The sequence below is a fragment of the Pleurodeles waltl genome, chromosome 12 (assembly GCF_031143425.1).
Source record: "Pleurodeles waltl isolate 20211129_DDA chromosome 12, aPleWal1.hap1.20221129, whole genome shotgun sequence".
In the NCBI taxonomy this organism is placed as follows: domain Eukaryota; kingdom Metazoa; phylum Chordata; class Amphibia; order Caudata; family Salamandridae; genus Pleurodeles; species Pleurodeles waltl.
In genome coordinates, this window is record NC_090451.1 from 663,250,460 (window position 1) to 663,277,522 (window position 27,063).

The 27,063-nt window shown below is 42.4% G+C and overlaps 1 protein-coding gene across 2 annotated transcripts in view; it reads right to left on the reverse strand.

The window, feature by feature from the left end:
* Window positions 1-2,155: 2,155 nt before the first annotated feature.
* The window catches only part of SCAMP3 (secretory carrier membrane protein 3), a 68,724-nt gene continuing 43,816 nt past the window's right edge, over window positions 2,156-27,063 (reverse strand). For both annotated transcript variants that reach the window (XM_069218437.1, XM_069218436.1), the window contains 6 exons: window positions 24,344-24,464; window positions 18,631-18,759; window positions 18,358-18,517; window positions 14,239-14,340; window positions 10,234-10,351; window positions 2,156-5,108 (listed from right to left, as the gene is read on the reverse strand). In XM_069218437.1, the coding sequence (XP_069074538.1) occupies window positions 4,962-5,108; window positions 10,234-10,351; window positions 14,239-14,340; window positions 18,358-18,517; window positions 18,631-18,759; window positions 24,344-24,464 (777 nt within the window). In that variant the 3' untranslated portion in view covers window positions 2,156-4,961. The remainder of the gene's footprint in view (window positions 5,109-10,233; window positions 10,352-14,238; window positions 14,341-18,357; window positions 18,518-18,630; window positions 18,760-24,343; window positions 24,465-27,063) is intronic.

Here is a 27,063-nt window from a genome sequence, read left to right on the forward strand (position 1 = left end):
TTTCCTAGCTGCTCCTACAACAACAGAGTCTGGTGGCAGCTGTGTAGTGATGAAAACCGGGTCCGTAGGAGGCGGCTTATACTTTTTTTCCACCCTTGGTGTGATTGCCCTACTTTTGACCGGCTCCTTAAATATGTCTTTTGCGTGCCGGAGCATACCAGGGAGCATAGGCAGGCTTTGGTATGAGCTGTGGGTGGAGGAGAGTGTGTTGAACAAGAAATCATCCTCGACCTGTTCTGAGTGGAGGCTTACGTTGTGAAATTGTGCTGCTCTAGCCACCACCTGAGAGTACGCGGTGCTGTCTTCTGGTGGAGATGGCTTTGTAGGATATGCCTCTGGGCTGTTATCTGACACTGGGGCGTCGTATAGGTCCCATGCGTCCTGATCTTGGTCACCCTGGCTCATGGTGGTGTGAGCTGGGGAGTGTGATGGAGTTTGTGCTGGTGAAACGTTAATCACGGGCGGAGGAGAGGGTGGTGGTGTAACTCTTTTCACCACTTTTGGTTGTGGTGCTTGTTCCGTCTGGAACTCCAACCTTCTCTTTCTCCTAATGGGGGGAAGGGTGCTTATTTTTCCTGTCCCCTGCTGAATAAAGATACGCTTTTGCGTATGGTCCACCTCAGTTGCTTGTAGCTCTTCCTCAAACCTATGCTTTTGCATTTGGGAGGTTAGCGAGTGCTCTTCTGTATAAGAGCCTGAAGCTGGGTCGCTTGCAGTTTGTTTCGGCATCGAAACTTTGTCTGCGTGTTTTTTCGGCTCCGAGGTGACTTTTTTCCTTTTCGGGGCCGAAACCTCTCGGCGTCGATCTGTTTCGGTGCCGCTGTCTCGGCGTCGAGCCGTGTCCACACCGGCATCTCGGTGTCGAGGCTTGTCTCCAGCACTTTCTCGGTCCCGAGAAGGCTGCGTGCCGGTGTCTCGACCGGAGTCGGACGATCTCGGCACTGTTTGGGCCTTTTTCGGTGCCGACGGTCGGTCACCGAATTTATGGGTCGAGCCATGGCCGGATGGCAGTGGCGTCCCCTGGGCCTTGTAAATGTTTCTTTGTGTGGTTTTCGACGTCTTACTCACGGTTTGTGTATCGTCGAATCCTTCGGAGTCTGAGTCTTGGATCGAGAAGGTACCTTCTTCTTCCTGTTCCTCGAACTCCCGTTGGGCTGTCGGTGCGGACGCCATTTGAAGTCTTCTGGCTCGACGGTCTCGGAGTGTTTTTCGGGACCGGAACGCACGACAGGCCTCGCAGGTGTCTTCGCTGTGCTCAGGTGACAGGCACAGGTTGCAGACCAAGTGTTGGTCTGTGTAGGGGTATTTATTGTGGCATTTGGGGCAGAAACGGAACGGGGTCCGTTCCATCGGCGTTCTTCAGCACGCGGTCGGGCCGACCAGGCCCCGACGGAGGATCGAAAAACTACCCCGAAGGGCACCGGAGCTCTTCGATCTTCGATGCGGTGTGGAATCTAAGTACGCCGATCCCGAACGCAACAATACCGACGAAAATCTTCCGAAATTAGCTAATTTTCCGTTCCGAAACTCGGAGCGACAGGAACACGTCCGAACCCGATGGCGGAAAAAAAACAATCGAAGATGGAGTCGACGCCCATGCGCAATGGAGACAAAAGGAGGAGTCACTCGGTCCCGTGACTCGAAAGACTTCTTCGAAGAAAAACAACTTGTAACACTCCGGCCCAACACCAGATGGCGAGCTATTGCAGAACATGCGTATCTACAGCGACAGATGCCATCGAACATAGTACTACCGAAGGTACATAACATTCTTTTGAGGGATAATTCGAGTCAGAGGTCCCTATCCCCTATGAATCAGTATCAAAGCAGAGCACCCTCATAAGATATAGCTCTGGGGATTGCACTTGCATCGGGAAGTCCTGGAGAACTGCCCTTCCTTTCTTTGCACTAGCTTACCCCCCACAATCACTTACATCACCGAGACGGTATTCTCTAGTCTATTACAGGAGAAGCTACAGGCACACCACTTGTCCTCCTGGTGCGGCCTCTCCTCATTAGCTGATGCCGGAAAGAGCAAAGCCAAAAACCACCCTGCTGCCGAGGGTCTCCAATTCCTTGCAAGCCAAAGAGTTTTAAGTTCTTTCCTTGAATGGGACGGACAATTTCAGGCAAAAATAATACATTTACAAAGTGAAACGATAGCTAAACTTGTTTTATTCTTTAAATAAAATGGGATTTGCATTTTGGCACAGCAAAAAAACAAGTGGAAATGGAAATGAGGGGTGATGTCCAGTTATTTTTTCAGCAAAGACACAGGAGCCACTAGTAAAATGTAATACGACTGGCAGGGTATGTAAATAAGATCACCCCTACCATTCACCCCACCCGCATCCCACCAACAAACACAGACTGCCACTTGCTACATTGCTAAATGCCAGGTGCTTTTCAATAAAAGCAAAGAAATGTTCCCATTTTCTCTGCTACTGATTGTATTCAGGTTTTACTTCCGAGCTGCTAGCATTACAAAATCAGGAAACTTCATGTGGGAGAGCAGCAGTCCATAAGCTAAGCATTTAAAATCTCTATATTTTCATAGTTTGTGAGGCAGTTCAAGGCATGCACAGTGATGAGTCACACATTAGTAGCTGTCTATACACATCAGTGATCAATAAGAAATAGAATGGAAATGGCAGCAGGACAATCAGGACCACAGGTGTAGGCGGCGTGTCTCTTTTCAGCCGCTTCATGCTCCCCTCTAGATCAATTGACTGGAGACTGACTGCATCAAAGACCTAACACTGGAAACAATACAGGCAGGCCATGCAAATGAGACAGTGGAAGTCAGAATGAGGGACAGCAGAGGGAAAAGGAATTAATTCAGAACTAAAGCAGGGAGTGGTAAGTTTGAATGGGATATGGGATCCAAGAAAAGGGTAATTGAAGAACAGAAGGTGGGAAAAGGTAACTGAAGGACAAGTAGTGATATAGAAAGAGAGACAGAGAATTAAAGAGAAAGTCAGCCAAAGGTCTAAAGATAAAGTAGCCTGTAAAAGCGAAAATTATTCAGCAGGGGGTCCATCTCATGCAGCGAGCCACTCACAGTTGCACCCTTCTTCTCATGGGCCCCAATATATTTACATCGATTGTGTCTGAAGTACTTGCTTTGGCTGGTAAGTCTCCTCACCTGAGGAAAAACTGTGGACATGTTCTGCCCATGGAGGTGAGAGAGTGGTTACAGACTACTCATGACGAGGGCTTCTGATGGATTGCCTGCACTGGTGTAAACTGCATTGTGAACCAGCAAACTGAGGTCTGTTTATCATAACAAATGTAATACATTCACTCCTGCAAGGCCATCAGGCTAATCACAAGCTTGATATATATTTACTCAGCAACTAGGGAATCCAATGCAGGCGTGCAAGGCTGACCTATTCTAGTGGCCATCCTTCCCTGAAATGCCAAAATTAGGAATGTGTTTAGGATGCACAAGTGGTACCTCTGCTCTCCCGAGACAATCAGCCTTCAGGGATCCAGATGGAGCACAAGTGTGTTCCAATTTCCTAGCCTTCAAACTAGGATTGCTGACACAGGTAGGAACAGTTGTTAATCAGTGGACGAGACTGGGAGGGTCAGGTAACTATAGCAGTGACTCTTTGGGTTGGTTCCGAAAGATCTTAGGAATTCAGGGTCGGCTGCAAAGATTCCTGGGCATGATTACAGCCTAAAACTATCATGTACAGAGATACATAAGGTTACAGGCAAGCCATGCAGACCCTCTTACAGAGAAGGCTCACAAAACTACTGACAGCTAGGGCGTGTGGCAAGAAATGTGGTAAAAATAATAGAAGACTCCATTTAGGAGAATGGACTCCTCATTTCTCACATCAAGCTTCATTGCATTTGTTTTCATATGCATCTCTTAACCAACAGGCCAGTGTTCAATTTAAGAGTTTTTTTCCAGGCAGGAAGAGCAAGCAGTGATAAAGAAGGTAACATCCAACCTTACTTTAAGGTAAGGGCTAATCATTGAATCTTGCACGGTGCAGCAGGTAGTGCAAACACAAAAATCTTATTAGATAAATGTTTCATAGTAATACAAGAAATTAAATTCATCCATGTGCTCTGTTTGCGTGATCTAGCTTGCTAAGCTTTCTGTGAAGGCTCCCTTAAAATGCATGCTGTGCCAAGAGTGCAGGCAGCACAGAAGTTTATGAAACCGTGAAATCGAGCAGGGCTTAAGGGCAAAGTTTTCTGAAACCTTCCTCCATACAGTGTGGTAGATGCTACCTTGAAAATAGCTATAAATTCTTCATCCACATTTTCCTCTCTTCAACTGATGGTGGGAGAAATGGATTAAATCATATACAATTGTACTAAGGGATTGCCAGTTTCCCCGTGCAGCCGGTTCCCTTACTGCTCTTGCAGTGATCAGCGCAATCTTCCACACAGTGGTCACAACATGCAAAACATCTACTTTCCCTTCCCCACCCTCTAGACATATCACATACATATGTTAAAAAAAAACTGTAGATGCCAGCGACCTATGTAACTATCTGATGCTCACAATGTCAAATTTAATGCAATCTGTTCTGGGGTCTTTAACGCTTTCTAAAACCCCCAAATGTTCAGCCTTCTCCGAACGCGAGGCAGAGAAATCTGGATTTCAAATGAATGGTTTGCTTGGAACCAGGGGGTAAGTGCAATTCCCCACTGTCCCTCTCCCATCCTCGCTTTATGGGTGTATGAATGGGCCAGTCGATCACAGTGGTTCAAAGAGATTTTTTACAGTCAATTAACAGATCTGTTCAGGAAACCAGTCATTGCATCCTCTTAAACACTTAATTAACCAAGGGTGAAAAATATCTCCAACTTCTGATGTGTTAGTGAATAATTCCAGACAAAGCGCCACGTTTCAGTTTCCTTTCAAACGAAAAACCACGAGATTGGAACCTTACGATTACTTGTTACGAGATTAATATTCCACATTGCCCACTGCTTTCTTATTGGGGGCGGAATGCGCTTTGTGCAGCCCCTGTGGCAGCATTGGCGGCAGCAGTGCGAACTGCCGGGTTGGAGAAGACACCGGCTGCAAACTCCTCCTGAGCCTTCTGGAAACTTGCATCTGTCCGGCGGTACATTGAGTGGATCTGGGACAGGGAAACAAGGAAATATAGCCAATAAGCAGAGAATCCACCATCTTATCCAAAATTTTGCATAGGCAGGACACAACAAATACAACTCTGAAAATAGTGAAACAATAAAAAATGGCCAGGTGGCGCTCAGAAAAGAAGCGTTTTGTGGACATAAATATTTTCTGCAGTGAAAAGGTGCACATAATGTCCATACTGCCCCCTCCCCTCCTTTGCTAGCCTAAACCAAGCAAAGTGATTTATACCTCAGGCTTGAGATTTACATGAGGCTGACACCAAGCAAGTTTGAATGTCTTTAAAAGGACATAAGCTGGTAGGGAAAATCTGCATGTGTACCAGTTAGTCAGTGCGACTCTGCATAACAAGCTGATCTGTGTCCAGCTGGTTCAGGGATCATGCATTTAAGGGGTTCATCTTTAATGAATGTTTGTAACATGTATGGGTATTTTAGATGCATGTGATTATTACGGGGCAGTGGAGGGCAGCACAGGGCCGGAGGCCAAGCCTAAGATCCAAGATTGTTTAGAGAAAGAAGAGAAGAAGCTACAGAGGTCCAAGAAGGAAAAACACAGTATTAACAGTGTTGAGATGTAGGGGCTGAGAGAGTATCGGTGATAATAGTAGGTTGAAGCTATCCTGTTAGATACCGACTTGGTGACCTGCTGTACCACATTAGGCGTGTTGAGGAGATTTTCCCCAGTTACCTTTATTCAAGAGGTGTCTGTAAGGTTGAAGTGTTCGAGGAGGTTGGTGTATGTGGTGTTGGGAGCATGAGGTGGTGAGCAGTGCAGAGATTTCGACTACGAAGCCTTTGTTTCACTCTGGGTGCCTGTAGATGAGGTGAATTATGGTAGTCTTGGTTTTTACAAGAGGGAAGCAGATTGTGAGAAGCGCCATGGACCCAAGTGTGATCTTAGGTGGTATTTGTACAGCACAACTGGCCTTGTTATCTTGCAGGTGGTGTGATTTGATTGTTGATCATCACAGTTTAAGGAGACCAGAACCTGTTTGCGTAATGGCACAGAGAGGGCTGGGGGGATATGAAGGCATGAAGAATAGAGCATTACACGTGGAGGGGAAAGATGTATGGAAAGGTGTGTGAAAATGTAGATTTTGTGTGTTCAATATCCATGTGAAGTGTGTGATGGGGGGGCAGTTCTGAGGGGCTGAAGCAAAGCAATTTTTAGGGCTCTCAGTTACTAGTCGTTTGGTTCACCTGTTTACACAATGCCAAGCCGCACAGTGTGGTGGCAGAAAAGAGGATGAGACCTCACATGTTTTGCTTCTTTTGGATCATAACAGAGATTCATTAGAGGAAATGCAATCTATCTTTGTCGGTTGGGCAGACTCAGACCTGTGGGGTTGCGAGTATGCTTGCAGTCTGTGGGATGGATGTTCGGCATGCTACATGTTTAAGCAGATTTGTGTGCTTTCCATGTATGTATGGATTTTTATTGTATGAAACAGCTGGTCCAAGTACAGCTAGGTTTTAAGGGCCAGATGTAGCAAAAAGAAAATTTGCGAGTTGCAAATTGCAAGTCCATGCGACTCGCAATTTGCAACTCGCAAATTGGTATGCAGTACGGTGTCTCAGACACCGTCTGCGAGTCGCTATGGGGTCGCAATGACCCACCTCATTAATATTAATTAGGTGGGTCGCAAATTGCGGCCCCATAGCGAGTCTAAGCACTCGCAAACATGGAGGCCTGCTGTCGTCAGCAGACCTCCATGTTCGTGACTGCTTTCTCAATAAAGCATTTTTTTTTTTTTTTAAGTGTAGCCCGTTTTCCTTAAAGGAAAACGAGCTGCACTTAAAAAAAAAAAACGAAACCTTTAGTTTCGGTATTTATTCAGGGCAGGTAGTGGTCCCTTGGACCACTACCTGCCCTGAAAAAATAGTATTGGGTCCATTCGCAAAGGGGAAGGAGTCCCATGGGGACCCCTTCCAATTTGCGAGTGGGTTACCATCCACTTGAAGTGGATGGTAACTGCGACACCCTTTACGACCGCATATGCGGTCGCAAATGGTATTGCATGCCACTCCGAATCGCAAATAGGAAGGGAACACCCCTTCCTATTTGCGATTCTGAAATGCATATTGCGAGTCGGTCCCGATTGGCAATATGCATTTCTGCATAGCAAAGAGGCATTTGCGCCTTGCAAACCTCGATTTTCGCCGTTTGCGACGTGCAAATCCTTTGCTACATCTGGCCCTTAGTGCTTTACGAGGTTCACGAATGATACAGATGTGCCTCGGGAGTAGGAGCTGGAATCTTTGCCATTTGTACCAGGAGGGATGTTCTGCCTAGATGACTTTTGTGGTAATGAGAGAATGGCGAGTATCTCGTTTGTCTGCCTTGCAGAAATACATGATCAATTCGGTGGCTAGCTCTGAGTGTTATGCACAGTGTTTTATAAGCGGTCTTGAATAAAATGGGGATCCAGACTGAAATGTTTATTAGAGTGGTGTTGGAACTTCCTGGGCAGTGATGTAGCTGCAGTTTGGCTGTGTTGCTTTGAACTGGAGTCTTTGCAGTAGATGGGCTGGTAGGCACAGTTTGAGTAGAATGCATAGTCAAGGCAGTACAGAAGAGTGACCATTATGGCAAGGGCCTTCCTGGGCTAGCTTGGAAACAAAAGGGCCTGAAAGACAGCGCTTAACTGTGCTCACTATAAAGCCTTGCTGGGCTAAGGACAGCATCAAGAGTAAGCTGTCAGAAAGGCACTCTTTACAGGGGATTAATCTCCTACTCAACGCACCAAATGAGGATCCGGGACCAGCAGGTCCAGGGTTCATCTTTCCTTTCAAGATTCAGGATTTGCACAATCAAAACACACGAGATAGGATTAAATGATTCTGTAGATGTGATACAACTGACCGACCAATGATTACCCTCAGTTCTCCTTACACCTTTTTGATTCATATTAGTTTCAATTACTGTTAGGTGCTTGAAGTAGGAATATACCTTCTGTGAGCTCTTGGTAAAGCTGTAAGAAAATGTTCCCTCAGGTGACGAGCACATCATTAGTTATAACATTTATTCACACAAGCTAGTATACTATCTGACTGGTATATTTCTATGATATGCCAAAGTCTGGTAGAGCATGTTACCAAAGCAAACGGCCAACAATCTATAACATGGGCTTACCTCCTGTACACAGTTACCTTAGTGAGATTCACATATTTGGCAGCTTAGGAAGGTCTTTTAGCCTATAAGGACTAGAACACATCACAGGTTGTGACTTTTTATTTATACATACTCACATGTTACCTCTACTTTGTATGCAGTCTGACTGGTATTATATGTCATTTACTTTGGCGTGTTACCAAACTACAAGTCTCACAGCCTATAGAATTTTTTGTTCATCATACTTTTACAGCAGCTGCGAGTTATATTTTGTACCAGTTAGCCCATATTGTCTGGGGTCCCAACATATGCCACAGTACTTGTCTACAAACTTATTTTCACACGTTTACAACGTATTAAAAAGAAAAATCAATGTGAAAAAAGGATGTGAACATCAGAAAACTGTGTACGTCGGGTCACGGTTTAAACCAAGCCACCTGAGGCAGACAATGTCTGCCAGGAGTGCGTTGTGCTCACCTTCAGCAGATTTTTATTTTTTAAATGGTTCTAGCCCCCTTGATTCCAAGCCATACGGTGAGACGGGATGAGTCTTTGACTGATCCACAATACCACAACTTCATATGTTGACAATATGACTTGTACAACTTTTGTTGGAAAATAGCGTCTTAAATTCAATTATATGAACTTAAACATATCCAATTGTGTTTTTGTGTCTATATTTCTAAGAGAAAGTTTGCAACATACAAAACAGTAGTGATATCTGCTCTGACTGTAGGTGGTGCACTATTGAAAGCAATGTTCTTAAGTAACATGTTCATCTCTTGAGATGACAAAAGGTGACATTGTAGGATTCCTGCTATTTTTCTTAAAGGTTTTTTTTTAAAGTCACTCTCAACATATCATAGATTGACTAAGACAAATATAACCTGATAACAGGTGCTCTGTTCCCTACCCATTTTTTCCAGTGATTGTTCACACATTTTGTGGGTCTTATGGACGTCTGAGTACACGGCCACAAACCTTTGCAACAAACTTTTATAGGAGTAACAATATAAGGACAAAAGTTAGATGAACAGGGGAATTTTGTGAACCTGTTTTTGTTCAATTCTTTTCCAGCCCCATATACCAGGTTATACACTACAAGATAAAATATTTTTCAAAAACATTCTGGACAACCAGTTTCTCATTCACGACTTTGGTTGAGCATTTTCCAATTAACAATAAAATAAGTGGTGCATGTGTATACACTATAAAAATGTAATTGAGTAACTTTAGTCTTCCATTTTTAGTGGAAATTTCCATTAGATAGATGAAGCAGTGATAGTTATAGTTGGTCCAAGGCTTTTGAGGTGAGTTCACTGCTAGTGAGGTTATCTTTATTCTGGGAGCATATGTTACTCACCTCGTTAAACCTCACCCATCAAACATGTCACCACCTTACGTTTGAAGAGAAACTACTGCATTAAGTTACTGAGGCAAATAGAGAAATGAAAGAGTGAAGAATAATGTGAACACTAAAAGTTAGAGAGACAATGCAAACAACACGGAGAATAAGGAAAATGTTCCTCACCCAGTAAGAATCTGTTTGTGGCATGTAGTGCTGTAGAGTCCCATGCTTAGCATAAGAACTCCATATAGTGTTGGGCTTGGAAGTATGGAAGTTGTTTTTCTCAGAAGAAGTCTTTCAAGTCACAAGGTGTAGTGACTCTTCTTGCCTGTAATGCGCATGGTCCTCAACTCTATTGTTAGATTGTTTTCCAACTGGCGGGTGAGAAGGGAGTGTAAAGGGTGATGTATCCTCATTAGATGACCATGCAAAAATGCTTTAATGTATAATGTAGATAATCCCAACCGACACAGTTGTCCGGGGAGGAAGGTGGGTGTATGTGAATCTACAGCACTACATGCCACTAACAGATGCTTACTGGCAACTCTGCCCCAATTTTAACAAACAAATAGTCCGACTCCTCCTTGCGAAGCTTTGGCTAATCTTCAGAACGATTGTGCCATCACACGTACAGAGCAGTACTCACCCGTTTTAGCATGATGATTCCCAGAACGGCTGTGGCAGTAAAGGACATGGCCACAAGAAGCATTATGACCGCAACCCCTGTGTTGACCTTGAAGGCACCGAGTGTCGCTATCCAGCCACTGTAACAGCAGAAAAGCATAATCAGATGGAGAATTTTGAGGGGGTGAGAGATAGGCAAGGGAGCGGGCAGAAACATTAAGAAGGAGTTGTGTACCAGTGGTGCCTTAAACCAATACGCAGGGCTTTTTAAAAAAAATTAAGTAGTATCACTTAAAACATTATAGAACGACTAGTGTTTGCAATGTACATTTTCTGGCAGAACATCACCAACATTTCCAATCCAGTTCTCACTTATACCTCCTTCCAATTTGTGTTGGTAAATTCCATTGTATATATGGTAACTGTTATGTATTTGAGGAACAACAAGGTCTATGGCCTCTTTCAGACTGAGCGGTACCAGGCAGTTTGCCAAAAACTTGCAAAAGTCAATTTACCAAACATGAGCACTTCAGATTCATTTAGAAGTTAGAGGGAGATATGTCAAAGGTGCTCATCCCACAATCACGGCTGCTGACTTTTTTCTCCTAGCCATGTTATCTATGTACCACAGTGGTCCAAGACAGGAAAAGTACAAAACTCTTTCCCACGCAATGCTACATATAACTTCAAGCTCATTACAATTTTTTAGTTATATATATTTTTTTTTCAACTCGGGTAGCCCTTTGGAGAACAAGGAAAGAGCTGACAGTTCCTGCTGTCAGGGCACTGGAACTTTTATCTTTTTTTTAACCAAAGCGGATTTCACATTTCACAGGGGAGATAGAAACTATTTTGGTGAAAAAACTGCAGACCCAGCAGGTAACTAGAAAGTTGGCTGGCTAGTTGTAGGGTTACCAGTACTGCTTCTAAATCGTCTTCATCCTTGAGTAAATTTTCCCCGTTCTACGTACCTGGAGTCGTTCCCTTTGCATGGTTACACTGTATTTTGGAAGGCTTTTAATGCATGCTTCGCAGGGAAACAGTGTAAGAATACGCAAAATAGTGATTTCCTTGAAGTTTCTGTTTGTTCGATGTGGATCTGACAAGTGACAGTTCCTTTGTTCCTGAAACTGAAGCTATATTGGGAGTTGGTGGAGAATCTCCATACTTTACTTGTACAACCGGTTCCCTTTCTTATGTACTACAGAATCTCTGCCCCTGCATGCCATGTTGTGAAGCCATAAATTAGCACTTTAGATTATTTGTAAAATAAATACTGTCCCCCTTGGTACAAGGATTTAGCACTTCATCTGTAAACGTATATGCCAACTAAAGAGCTGGTCCTGCAGGTGCCAGTATTCCCCAAGTGAATGGGCCACTTGAGCAATTTTACTTCTGTGCCCTGCCCAGGAGGAGGTGGACGAACCAGCCAGATCCAGCTGACTGACGCAATGCATGCAATGCGCCCCCTAAGGAGCAATTCATCAAGAAGCCTAGACATCTTTGCACTCCAGCTGATCAAAAGAACAGAGGTCAATGAGCTGCAGAAATGTATTCAAGAAACACATCTGCCTACGTCCAGACCCATAGCGACAAAGATCTTTTGTTTTCGCCCAGTGTTACCACTGTGGTGTGCTCTCTGATGTAAGTTGCTGGTTGCAATGATTTCACATCCATCTCAAACTTCTCTAGCCCCTGCGGTTCTGGAGGCACACCCAATTTAAACCACAGGTAAACCCAAATCCTAAATCCCAGCTTGGAATAATTGAACATAAATGTTCATTAGGTGCTCCTTAACTTTGGTACCAAAAGGGTCACTGATGCAGTCTTGTGAACAATAAAACCCCAGTTGTAGTGCCGAGTGCACCGAAGTCTGCTGTAAAGCTCCCACCTCCTCTGACAGCCTATTTACTGTCAAGTTGAATTAAGATAACACTTTTCATAACTGATTTTGGTACCTTGAATATTTAAGGAAATTGGATTGGACTATGTTCCCATGTGGGTATTACAGTTTTTATACTGAATCCCTTGGCCTCTTTCACTGGGTTTTCAAGAAGACATTCTACAAAGCAAGTTAAAAACAGGTACTGCTCCATTAACTGCATGAAGTAGACTAACTGTATGGAGGCCAAATAAAGCCCTGTATATTTAAGAGACCTCCCAAGCATCTCCTAGAAAAGGCCACAGTTAAAAGAAAATCTTGCAGATTCACAAGCTTGGTGATGGTAGGCAGCGGTGAGGAGAAATATTTTCTTACTGGGCTAGGAGAAATTTGTTGTTTCAGTGAAGTTGTGTCCCAAAAAAAACAGAATTGGCAAGAGAGAGTCAGTAAAAATATTTTTGGGAGAATGAAGACAATCTGAAATTCTATAGATTACGTTAAATGTGTGGAAGTGCAAGAGCACGTAGAAATAACAGGAAAGCCTCCACTGCTCCCAGAGAGGAGGCATTCTGTGACAAGATTAATTGTTCTACATCACAATGTTACATTGCTGAAGGAAAATCACAAGTCTGAAAAGCAGCTTTAGGATTGTTCTCCTGTCTGTAAGCAGCATAAACAAAAAGGCTTAGAGTTCAGTACTCAAATATATTGTCTGCTCCTGGTAGGGAAGTCTCGGCACAGTTGTTTTGACTCTTAAAATAGTTCTTTTTTACAACACGTATAACACGGCAAGGCATATATAACAACCAATCTTGGAGATTTGATAACCGAAGGAAAAGAACAGAAAAGGGGTGAGAAATGTTAACCATGCCTTAAGGCTGGGTGTGTGGAGAGAACCTCTAAGCCCAGAGTCGTACAGAAAAATTATTGCATCTTTTCGTACAGCTTCTCTCTCCCCCCACCATCCACTCTGTAAATACAGGCAATCCTAACCAGCTGGGAAGGATAGACAAGCAGAGTAACAGAGTGCTAATGGGCATTTGTAATTAAAGACCTGTTATGAACAGGACAACGCCAATGCACTCCAAAACCAAGTTTTTAACCGTACCATGAAACTACAAAAATGGAACAGAGAGCCATAAGGAAATCACTGCAGGAGAGACAGGATTAATATAATCAACCCCCGCTTCAGGGAAGGTGGAAAATTAATCAAAAATATACGATATCTTAAGGTGATGATTTGAGTAAGGAAATAAAATATTCAAAGAAGGAAAATGAGAAGTTGCATACATCTACTTAAATGTAGGTTTTTCACAACAAAAAAGCAATATTTTTCAAATCTGCTGGTTTAAAGTCAAAATGTCCAAATTATCTTTGGTATCAAACGTAGCTAGGCCCATAACAAGGAGGATGGTACCTCAGGACTGAAATGTGGAAGTGTGAAAGATTTCAATTTTTCTGGGAACATATAGTTTTAAGGATAATTATAATAATGATATGCACGCTTCAAAAGGTCTTTATTACTACCTGGTCTTACTCCTACAGAAGTGAACATTTCTTTTCCTCAATTCAAATTGTTTTATCTGGCAATACTGACTAGTAAAGTAACACCATTTTACGCTGTAGAGGACAAATACTAAACCTATGTTTTAGAAATTGGGTTGCAGTTTTTTGGTATTGTATCTTTTGAAAGGATGTTTATGGAGAGCTGTTTATCTTAAAAAAACATGAAATCTGCTAGCTGCCAATTAAAGAACTTTGTGTGAAAACTGATTGGGAAAACCTTTATTTGTGATTTATTGATCAGGTTTCAAAGTATTGGTATCTATGGTTAAGCTGTTGCATCTCAATAGTGCTCAGATGTTTTATAATTCAGAAAATTACAATGTTTTAGAATGTATTTTTGTGCAAACTGATTTCACTACCTTTTTTTTATAAAACCAAACAAAACAAATGTGCCTAGCAATTCCCTTAAATGGCAAGGCAGTACTGCAAATTATCAATATAAATCGACATCAATCGCTAGTCCAAAATGGAGGGATCAGTACCAAGAAACATTTGCAATACTGTGCTGGCAAAACGTATTTTACCCAGTCTTCAATCTTTTATCCACGCTATTTTGACTCTGTCCAATATATAACTTACCTGAAGCCCCAGCCAGGGATTCCAATTGCCTGCAAGACATATACAATGTCCTGCACGAAGAAAATGAAGAAGAAAACGAAGAAATTAAACGAACTGTCACTCCTAGTTAGAAAAAAAAGAATGGATAGATTTTAATGCTCACAATGAATAATAAAGTAAACATACACTTTTCATAGCAAAACTATTATAATATCCCTATGGTTTTCTAGCTACCTTCTACAATACGTAGCATATCACCATGACACAATCAGATTTTAAAAATGTAGAGATCACATCCCTTTTATGCTCACCTTTCCTTTATTTCCCAATACCCAATAATTTTTATTATCCTGTTCCCTTACCATTTCTTCCTCTATAGAAAGATGCCCCTAATCTCATTCCCTATTGCTTTCCTTCAAGTAAACTTCTCATAAGCTATACTTTCCACCATTATTTACCATTACCTTTATCTCTTTTTCTTTACCTGCACCTTTTTAAATAGTTTCCTGATTTCCTTATTTAACTACCCAAAGAGTTGCTTCTATATAGAGTAACTCAAGAGAGAAAATAACATGTCACACAAAGAACACACTCTCACACAGTGAACGATCTGTATACAGGCTTTCTACATTACAATGGTATTAACAAACCTATTACCCCAGTTAACCCTAGGGCTACTCACAAATACTTAATAATACTGCAAGACCACATTACCAAGAAGGACAGAAACAGTGGGGGTATGCTTTATTGTAAGCTAGTCCAACAGCACTGCTCCTTTTCATGACACATGCATGCACAGGCTACTCAGATCAGAGAGACCAGTTCAGCGCACATACTTGAACCTTATGCACAAGCTCCCACAGCCACTACATCACAAACGTGCATGCCACAAAACCAGGAAGACATCTTAAAAAAATGAATGGGCTGGTACCATTCATGCACCTTCTTACTAAATATCTGTCTCACACACAATATTCACAAAAGGTGATGTGGAAATGCTTGCAAATAGTCTACCCACTAACTAATTCCCAGGTCACTTGATCCCCAGGTGGCCAGGCCCTTTAGTACCTCTGTAAGTCCCTAGTAGATGGTGCCTCTAGGACCTATGGTAGGGATGCTACAGACGATCCCCCCAAGAGCTGCAGCACAGTTTGTGCCACTCTAAGGGACCTAGCACCAAACTCATATAGACCGCCACTGTAGGCTGCGTAACAAGGTACTCCAAAAAGTGAAAACAGAACATGGCACACACTTGTGTGCCAGGTCCCCTAACACTGCCTGTAATACTTATAAATCACTCCTACTGCAGGCCTTACAACCCTAAGGCAGGGTGCATTATATTACAGTTGAGAGCATACCTGCATGAGCGAATATGCCCTTACTATGTCTTTGTTGATTCTTAGACATAGTAAGTGAACAGGGAAGCCATTTTAAATACATTTATTTGACACTGGTCAATATGAGTACCCCAGCTATATGATGGCTTCACTGAAAATAGGGATGTTTGGTATCAAGCATCTCATATTAATAAACCGTCACTGAACCCTGTGATGAATTTATTAATACATGCATCCAGAGGGCAACTTCTCTTGCACCCCATGAGAACCAACCAACCACTGGTGGGCTGACTGACTAGTTTCCACCAGTCTGCCACCAACAGATGAGCGTCTGACACCTCCCTCACAAAGGGTGAGAGCCATTGCTCTCGGGCGGTCAGAATTAAAACACCCCTCTCAACAGTATGACCTGCAAATCTGGTTTTCCAAGGCAGGAGAGCTTCAAAGATGCCCACCGCCCTTAGTATGCAGATCTGGCTTCCCTCAGAAGGGAGATGCCAAACTCCCTACCACAGGGCTCATTTGGCACTCGGACAGGTAGGAAAATTAGCTATGCAGGAGGCGTGTTGCATTTGCAGGCTGGACACACCTCAAGGGTGACCAGCCTGAGCTGAACACAGCCTTGGAAATTTCTGTGTGGTGGAATTAGTAATTCTGGGGCAGGGTATTACCCACTCCCCCAAAGGAAATGGTCATCTAGGAGGCATAGTGACTCCGGGCCCAAGTAAGCCATTGGCTACTACCTTTCACTCCCCTTAACGCCCCTAAATTGAATATTTAGGGGACCCCCTGATACCAAGACCTCAGATTCACTGGTCTACAGAAGAAGAAAGACCCGAAAGCTGTGAAAAGCAAGAACTGAGGCACAGCAACTGACTTGGCCCAAACCCTGCCGGCCTGCCTGCTGTCCTCAACAATTGCGCCAAAGAGGACTCGTCCTGCCACTGTTATGCCTCCAAAATCCTGGAAGGACTGCCAGCACTTCAAGAAGTAATGAGGATCTCTTTTGGAGTAGCGGAGCTGCTTCCCTGCACCCTGCAGGCACCAAAGAAGACTCGCAAGGACTCTGGACCACCCAAGCACGACATTGGACAGCACCTGTGGCCCCTAGCCCGAGTTGATGTGGGGCAACGGTGCTAGCATGGTCCCCAGGGTATCCAGAGCCAAAGCCCACCTTGGGTTTGTGAACAGCTGACTTCCTGACACACATGCAGCCTCTTCCTCAGGCCTTCCCCAAATGCGAGAACCCAACACTAAATGACACCACTACACTAGAGCCCCGTAGCCCGAGGAGAAGTGAGCCAACGATGTCCCTACGTACCTTAGGACCTCAAGAGTCGAGCCACCTTGTGGGTCCCACCAGACTGGCCGCCCAGTCCCTGCTTGCAGGCTCTTTCTGACCAGACCGATCTCCACTGAAATGACCGGGACACCCAACACCGAGACAAACCTCTGCAACCGGACGCCCCAGAGCTCCCCTGAGGTGAACTGTTTGGGTGGCCTTGGATTTTGCCTCATATTCACCTCATGTCCAGAAGAACAGTCCTGTAAGTTACTGCTAAGTACCAGTATGCAGTGTCTGTTTCTTTCATATTGGATAACATTAGGGCACCCAAAGCATGAAACCACCTCGGCACCCGATGCCTCAGTGCCTCCTGAAGTGACCATGTGATGCTGCCTTGTACCTTGCCTCACATTTACTTTAACTCCAGAAGACGGGTCCTGTAAGTGGCTGCTAAGTACCCATTTGCGGGATATGTTTTTCCCCTATAGGGTAACATTACTGCTCCAAAAATTGCACCGTTTACTTTTGAAAGCTGTGAAAATTCATAACTCGAAAACTACTCACCCAATTCAGATGATCTTATATCAAAATGTATATAAAAGAATGTGTCATTTTTATAACTTGGTGTTAGATTTCTTTATTGTGTGTCTCGCTTAGTGCCTTTAGTGTGTGCAATACATGCTTATTACTACCCCTTGATAGGCCTAACTGCTTGTCCACACTACCGCAAAACAGAGCATTTGGGTGTCATTTGTGCCTCTGTAATTCCTCTGGAGTTTGCTTGGACTCTTTACACTGTGTACCACTTTTTGGTCCACTGTATAAAGAGCCAGCTTCCTACAAATCCTGGCCTGTGGCCTGATAAATTACAGTAGCAGAATCAATGCACAGTTTTTTCTTGTGCATCTTTATAATAATACCCACTCACTCTATGTCTATGTTGTATTACTGGAATCTATAAAGTACAAACCTTTATCACTCCACTACCTGGATTCATGCACACCACTCCTAACTCACCTCAGTCTTGACCCAGAGTACTCCCTGCTATTTCCATACTGAGGCTCACAATTCTACCATTTTAACTCAACCCTGACTGACTCGCAGCAGTCCCTCCTATCGTAGTAGCAATCTACTAACAAACAAGAAGTCATTCTCGATGGGCATCTGTGCACAACTATGAACGCACCTTGCAAGACCCACTGCTATTCTAGTGTTAGATCACACAGCTGTGCCAATGCACCTATAGCCTGTCCTACGGCTCCCAAGCTTTTTATTCAGTTGGATCCATACATTTTCTCAATGCAACATAATCTAGCCCTACATCACTGCTCTGACATTGTAATAGGGGAAAACACACCTGAATACACCTAAATCCTTTCTCTGCCAGCACACAGAAGCTAATAAACAGGGACCCTGAACAGGAAACATGTATTCGAATGCTAGAGAGAAACCCAGTCTAGTTAACTTGTGGACAAAGCTATTAGTTTGATGTTGCCTTTAATGTTTGGTGATACGTACCGGATGGCCTTGTACAATGGTCTGTACCAGCAGAGGAAGGAGCAAGGAGTGAACATGAGAGCCCAGAGGATAGAAAGGCCAAAGTCTGATCCAACTGAAGTGTTCACGCAGAACCACGCCATTGTGGCTATGAAATTCATAAGCAGTGTTCCTGTGCTATCTGCAATGGGATAACAAGGAAAGCAGTTTGTTAAAGAGAAAGAAGACTTCAAGGAAAATTCCAGTATCTGTTGCTTTGATCGATATGGGTGAGGTTTCTGTGTCCATACTCACAGAGCCAGAGGTAGTACATGGTATTCATAGTCTTCTGACACTCTAGTGGGATCTCCAATGGTATGTCCTGATAGAAGCACGGCTGCACTGGACAGAAGGACGGCAACGGGGGCCAGTTGTTCTGCCTCGCTGCAAATTAGAAGAAACACTTAACTAGAAAATCAAGACTTAGTCTTCATTCTGTCATTAACTACAATATAAATGCACATCCAGAATCTGAAAATGGCAGAAGGAGGGAGTGGGTCTAACCCAGCAACGTTTACAGTGAGCAACTTGCTTAAACAGAGGTAAGCACCACTTCAAAATAGATATTTTTCAGCAAATCCACATTCCATATAGCCAAACAGATTGTGTACTTCCACACTGCAGGCTGTCTCTATCAGAGGCAGCAGACACTTCCAGTGTTACTAATGGGAGTCTAATATGACCCTAGTTTGTTTTTTTACAAATAAAGAACCCTGCCATATTCCTTTGGTAGGCTGACTGGATTGAAAGCATATCAAAACGTTTAAGAAACAAAGGCAGTTTCTTACCAGGAGAGACCGGTTTTCTAAGGAAGTTTACTCCCAAACAACCATTTTGGGAAAGGAGAAAGGGCGCATAAAGGTTCTTGAGGAAGGGAAATGAAACTGACTCATCACCCAGCCCTTTCAAAGATAAGCAAATGAATGTGACAACTGAAATGCAGATACTGCAACAGTAAATATTCTGACGCTTTAAATGTATTATTTTGAGGCAAAGTCAACAAGTTTTCATGTATATTTTATCCACTGGCCAAGTAGGCCTAATTTCTACAGCACAAAACCTATGGCTGCCAGTTTACAGTACCACAGTATGGTTTAGAGAAAGAGGACTGTCTGCTACTAAGGCTAGGTTTGTATCCATGTCTAGAAGTTTTCCAAACATTTATCTGGTTCATCAAAGTAATGCCTTTAATATGGGGGCGAGGGCTCAAAGGAAATACTGTGAGCTCAGTCAGCAATACTAACAGTGCTTTCAGTATAAAAAGTGTGCACAGTAGCACAATTTAACAATTTATATCTACTTATAATACCCTGAGACTGCTTGCTCACTATATGCAAACACACAAATAAGTAGGAATGCAAGATTAGTGATTGTGTTCTTATAAAAAAAAAATTACACAAAAACATGCATATGGGAAAAAACGTTTTGCTAAATTACTGTATAACTTTAAATACTATAACTACCACGCACAAAACTGTTTGATGCATGCCAATATTTTAACAAAGGATTTAATGATGACTAATTGATGTACCTTAAGTATGATCAACAGTTAAATAAATTAGGGGGCTATCTATTGAAAAAGCACTCTTGTATATTTCCTTGTAGTGGTTCAGAATTCCAACTTTCAAGAATGCACTTGTCCTACGCCACCTTTTCCACCAACTCTGGAAAAGGTTTTACTTCTGCCCTTGTCGGGAGTAATGTGGCCACCTTTTCAGTGTGGGAAGAGATTAGAGAGGCGGTGGTGAATATTATCAAATGTGTAAGGTTGTGGGTGTATACAGAGTCACAACCCTGTACTACACCCTCATATGTAGATTTGCAAACAGTGGCAAAATTAGAGTCTTCCTAGAATCTAAAACCAGCTGTAATAAGATCCCCAACACAATCATACAGACTATTTCAAGTGTTCCAATACAATGAGATTCTATATTAGGGTTTTCATTTAGTTTCATGTAATCAACAACGTATTTCTAGTCCTATGGTTTCACTTGCAAGCCCAACGCACTTGGAGAAACAAATCGTTTGTTATTTCTGGGGAATAAACTGGTAACACAACCGACAGTGGAAAAGCCCAGGGCTGGAAATGTGATATCCTAATTATATTGAGGTAAGTGCAACCCTAGCCTATACCCAAGGCCAGCAAAATCTAGGACTGCCACTGTAATGCACAAACACTGCCCTAAATTGGCATTTTTAACGAAAATGAGTATTGCGTCTTTAAGTTTGATGTCTATTAATTCAGTTGTGGCCTAATAGCCGTGCTGATAAAATGCTCCCAAACTTAAGATAAAAGACTATTCTACAGGTATGCTCGTGGGTACTGGCTTGTGAAGTAGCCCACATTAAACAGCCTGTCACTTTTATCCTCGGAGCAGACAGCACGGTTAGTGGTGGTAAGGCCTAAAACAGAGCCCCCTTTCTGAGACTGGAACACATTGTGGGCTTATGTTCGGTCAGACAGAAGTCCAGCAAATAATTATGCACACGGATGGCTAGAGGACAGAAGGACCTGTAAGCGCAGAGCTATTCTGAAGACCAATAAAGTGTAAAACAACTGAGCATGATAGACGCTTATTCCCATTGTTTTCTGAATTAAAACAAATAAATTAATACAAGAACAATATTATTATTGTAAAGGCAGAATTTACATGCATGTGGTTTAAAATGGAAAGAATTTTTAAATTAGGATTGTTATAAGGTAAAATTTGTAAGTTGTTTCGTGAAGCACAATTAGAAAATAAATTTAAGATCTGACATTTCCCTAAACATCGATTCATGATCTTACACTTGAAGAATGACCTTTTTCCTTATGTAAAATCTCACCTAAGGACACTTGGGTTTTTATTTTCCTTTACATTAAATGTTATGTCTTTCATTCCATGCAGCAAACATCTTTCTATTTGTTATATACAATCAAAAGGCAGTTGTAGGTGAATTTTGTGGAGCCACATGTTTGCAACTTGGAATCTAGCAAGTGTTATTGCACAAAAATAATACTCCCAAAATTATGTGCAACTCATTCAAATGATCCTAACAATATCAGAACTTATCTTGCTAATACGCTTAAACTGGTTGTCATGCTACGAAAATATGCAGGGTATCAGCAGCAAGAGTTTTACATCGGAAGAAATACCCAACTAATTGACAACCCCAAGAAAACAGACAAATGGTCCTATCAATTTATTGATTTTGTGGTATGGAGTTAGCAATAATACAAAATGCTGCAGGTCGACGTCACCTAAGATCCATCTGAGAACCAATGATTAATATGCTAAATTCTTTGTTTAGAAGAATATTCCTGTACCAAACGAATTATAATTTTTACCTATGAATTTCCTTTTCTTTTCTTTCAGCACCTTGTGAATTAAATTATGTGCACATTGTTATATTTAATACGCCTATCCCACTACTTCTTTCGTGGAATAAAAATAATAAAAAAAGACAATGAAAAAGCAGTAAGGTAGTACAGGGTGTTAGGATATGGAAATTTCAAGTTGTAGATGTTAATCTGAACACAGCCTCTGAACCCTTAGGTGACTAAGATTGCTTTAGTTATGTATTTAATTTATTTTATTGCTGCTTTCATTAGGAACACCTACTATTTAAAGTGCTTCAAAACAGGAAAACTGTGGACTGCTATATGCAAGCAATTTATATTATCTTACCCCTTTCAAAAGTTCATTTTGGTATAGGTAGATGGTGCCACAACTAGTAATCTGTGAACAGGACAAATCTGTGGACATGACAGTTTACACCGGGGGTACAAACCCAAATGCATAACTCCACCTAGAAATATACAACTGTATATAGGATCCTTGGGGACTCCACGAGCGATGCAGAGGTGAGTCAATAACCAAGCAGCTGAACAACCGATATCCCAGGATTACCAGATGATCACACATTCAAATTTTCTCAGTTGTAGGGCTTCTATTTACAAATTGTTTTCAGATGTATGAGAAACAAAGCAACACTACAGTTGCCAGAATCCATGCTTGTAAAGACCCAAGACAGAACACACAATGTTCCGGTGACCAAATGCCATGTGGTAACCCCTCGTGTTTACATTTGTGCGCCGAATCAACTCTTGGCTCAATCATCTCTCTAACAACAAGCACAATCAAAGATTACAGGTCTGGCCTTGACAACTTTTTTCTTGTAATTTTCTTGTAATATATTTTTGGCAAATAAAGAAAACAAAAAAGAAATGCATTCCTCTTCTAACAGCCATGCACTTGTAATCAGACAAAATATTGACACTCTCAGTGCAAGACAGCCAATGGATGAAAGGGTCTGAAGCATTGTCCCATGCGTTGGTGGGCGGAAGTAAAAATATGAATACAATTTGAATATACCAATGGATGAAGAAGCCCTTCTATGGATGTATATTTGTATGATGTATTTTTAGGAAAACAAGAAAATGGCATGACAGCGAAAGCAGTCCCTAGGCCACATCTAAAATGCACAGCTTCATACGCACCATGTCTGTGTTTCTCAGAATGTCATCCAATAATGGCAGTAGAAGTCGTTAGAAAATTATCTACCATATGGCCAATCAAAGGGTCAGAGGAAATGGACATGGAAAGGCTATACTTAAAATAAATAGGTTTTCAATGCCTACAAAGTAGTGCCGGGGTAATGCTAATACAATGTAACACTTCCTCTAGATTAGGCAAGGCAAGACTTTCTCAGATACTCTTCAATCAATTGCTGAATGTTAGTCTTCCTAAATCGCAGTGGTGGTCCTTCTCCCAACTGTGATCAGTTTGGTACTGTGAGATGCCACTCTGAAGTGAACGGTACAAGTTTTATAGACTATAGAAATTGATAATGACACAGTGGTGGTCAAAAAAAGATTTCCAAATGATCCCTTTAAAAAAAGTTTACTCCTCGATTTCTTCCACCTTTAGGCCAGAATCTTTTTCTAGCCGCACTCAAACACACTCTGGAAAACTGACCACATCATCTCCAGATTAGAACTGCGCACCACAATGCGAGTGATGCTATGAATCAGCACAGCAATAACCCGCACGTCGACCGTTTGTTTTTTTAAGTCCCACTTCGATTGCTCCCAGCAGATGAGTAACATTTTTTCGTGAACTGTTAAGAGTGCGCAATTTACTTGTGCAGTTAATAATTATCTACATGTTTTCAGCTCCTGCACTTTAAGGGCATAACTGTGTGCTTATATTTGTGAGATAAGGTAAGCAGGGAGTCCCTGCAGAACTACTTTGTTATCAAACTGACACAAACATGCAGAGATGTCTTGAATGTGCAGGAGACCGAAGCAAGTATGAACCAAACCAAAAAGAACACCATCAGACATGATCATGTATGAAAATGCTATTTTAAAGGTTTTGTGGCACAGTAATAACAGACCTGTGTAATGCCCAACTCAACAGTGCTCAATTCATCGAAGAGTAAGACTCTCCAATCCACAAATCTGTGATGTGGAGGATACATACCGATCACTTTAGCGTACTGTGCCAGCTTGTAATTGAAATTTCCCATGTGCCGCTCAGTGGAGCAGCATCCAGTATACGTAACAGGGACATTTGCTCTCTCACGTCTTTTTACAAGACACTCCAGGCAGAGAACATTAGTGCCAGATATATCAGGCACCATAAGACTCGGTACTGCAACTAGCTGATCATTCATTTAGCAACAGCTCAGGCCATCAAAAGAAGTTAGCACAGTCTAAAAATTAACTTATGTGCGTATAAGAATCACAATCATGATGATGATGATCCATCAAAAACATTTAGAAGTCAGACCTCAGCCAGTGACAGAGTCCTTGTAATGGGACATTAGTGTACCTCAATTCTGAAAGCAGAAAGGCCACAGTTATGGAACACCATTTGCTACAGAAATATCTTCAACATTAACATAACTGAGATGAATCCCTCTTGTGGCACCGGTTACCACACAATGGTATACAAATTACAATTGCCAGAAGATAGCATCGTACTTGCAGCACTTCCAAGGCTCGCGTTCCGCAGCTCCCGCTCCCGTCGGTCGAGCTCTTCTGCTTTCCGGTTCAATTCTTCCTGCTGTCGCAACAAATCGGCAGTAGCTGCTGCCGCTGTCTCCTAGACAAAACAAAAACAGGTGGAGAGAGTGGAAAAATAGGTATAAGCTTCTGTAATTCAAGAGGCCACGGATACAAGTAGGGAACTGCTCCATCAGGTATACATCTCCCAATTTCCCCACCAATGCCTACAATAGATAATACAGTAATGCAAGATCATATGAGCATGCCACATTCACGCTACAATGGGTGTTTTTAAGAAGATCATTATGCACCATTCCATCCTTTTCCCACGTTCAGCCAGCAGATGGGTAACCCACAAAAAAAGCAAGTATGCTTTTGCAAACTAGCCATCAGAAGGAGAACTGGATGACGTGCGCCTGATGTTGAGTAACCGACTTCTGTATGTCCCACTGATGACTGCCTCACAGAAAGTGAGTATGCAGCATCTAACACCCAGACCACATTGACCCCAATGATGACTAGCTCCCAGACGACCAGTCCAAAGAAGATGAAGATAAGTACGTAGCACCATCAGATGCAGTGCTCACAATCCCAGCTCATAGAAGATAAACACCAATAAGGGACACCTCTTCAGTGCCAAGATACCCCTGAGGGTAATAGTGCGCTTGACTGATATGTACAAGAACATAACATGAGATGCAAAAAAGCATTAGCTGCACTGCCCACTTTGTTGTCACCGATGAGGAAAACTGCAAACCAGATAGAGTTATGTAGGTAAGGAATGGTAACATCACATCTAGCTGGTGGATGATTTGATCCCTTTGCCTCTCCAGACACTAACTGCAGAAACTCTTCCACTTCAATTCTGCACAGATCTTGCAGAAAGATGCTCGATTTCTTTCAGTACAGTCAGACATTTGTCTCAAATTTTCAAATGGCTGTATTGCACGCCAGGCAGTTACATTCAGCGATAGAATGTTGAGGTGATGGATCTTGCTAGACATTCTGGTGAGACCATGAGGACTGGATAGAAGTCTCCCGTGTGGCAGGAGGGATAGCTGGAGAATATCATGTGTATTCCTCCAACCTCTCCATGTCCACGCCATAGTGACTGCTGGATGGTAACTCCTTTTGACAAGTTCATCTTTGCAAATGATCATCTTAGATATACCTGTTTTTCCAATCCCATGGCTTCTCTTTATTGTTCTAGAGACACCCCTGAAAGGCTCTTGTATATAATCTGGATGAAATGCTCGTTGTGGGCCTTTCTTCCTGAGGAGGAGGTAGCACGAGTAGATGTCCATGTTCCTCTGGTGTCGTGGAACAGGTTTGTCAACCTTATTCTTCATGAAGAATGGCACGTTTCTGAACAGAAAGCTCCACCACACTACAAATTTACATGCCCTGTGGGTTTGCTATGTAACATCCATCCTGCTACTGCCAATGCCCAATATAGCCGCTTGCCAGCATCCATCATGCAACTTGCTACATCATCATTTCTCATATTTCACTGTACAGTATGGTCTATATATTTACAGTTTTGCTACCAGTCCTGCTAGCCACTGCAGCCACATAACACATATTAACCATATGGTCCCATCACCACATAACACCCTTTGCTCTCCACCTATTGAAAATGCTTACCCAAGCATATGGTAACAAAGACAAGATTCTAACAGAAAACCACACAAGAATATTTACACTCAGCAGTGCTAAAAAGTATTTTACCAAACATAGTCTAATATTTGATACTCTGAAATCTCTGAGGCAGGCTGTTGCATTTTCCAACCCAACTTTAACGTCGGTCTGTCCCTTTTACCTTTCTAACCGGGTGTGGCAACGGCAAAATTGTCATCCTGTTTGGCTCACAGGTTCCAATGCATGAAAGGGGTTCAAATTGTTCAAGTATTTGGCACAAGCAGCCCACGTCTTGTTCCAACCAAAAGATTGGCACAAACACCAAGGAAGTTTGTAAAGCAGGCAAATGACTTGAAAAGTAAACATTTATTACTGGGTGGCACAACCAGCCTTGAATTTTCGGCTTTGGTGGCAAGCTGGCTGGTGCCCTAAAATCTTTTTCTAATATCATTATGTTCTAATTCAGGTTTCCATGACTCTATGAGCTAGAGTACGTTTCTACTAGCAAGTTAATATGTATGTATGTAGGCTCTGCTCCACTCGAGTGTAAGCTTCTGCAAGAGGGCACCCATCCCGTTAAAGTCCCTGCTGGAGACAAATAGGTGCCCCTTTGCACTCCCATCTCCACTTAAGTGCCTATTTTCCCACTGTCTTTTGCATTACGCAATTTAAAACATGCATCTATTCCGAAATTAAAGTGTTCAACATCGTCGATGTAGAAAGTGGCAGACTATCACACGAACTCACACGCTGTGCAAAATAAAGGAGTCAACACTTGCCTGGGTGGTAAACTGTCTAGCACATCTACTGATAATTTGAGGTTCAATGAACCAGATCTACAGATAGTGGAACCCCTAAAAATTCAAACACCCCATCGTTTAACACAAGTGAAATTAAAATGTGAGGGCTTATTTAGTTTTCACAACAAAGCCTAGTGAGCTCAGCAGTCAAGGTTTTACCAAAGTCTTCATCTCGTTCCTTTGACTTAAAATATAAGAAATGTGGGCGATTAAGGGAGCTAAGAAGGCTTTGTGAAATTAAGTGGAATCCCTCTTTAT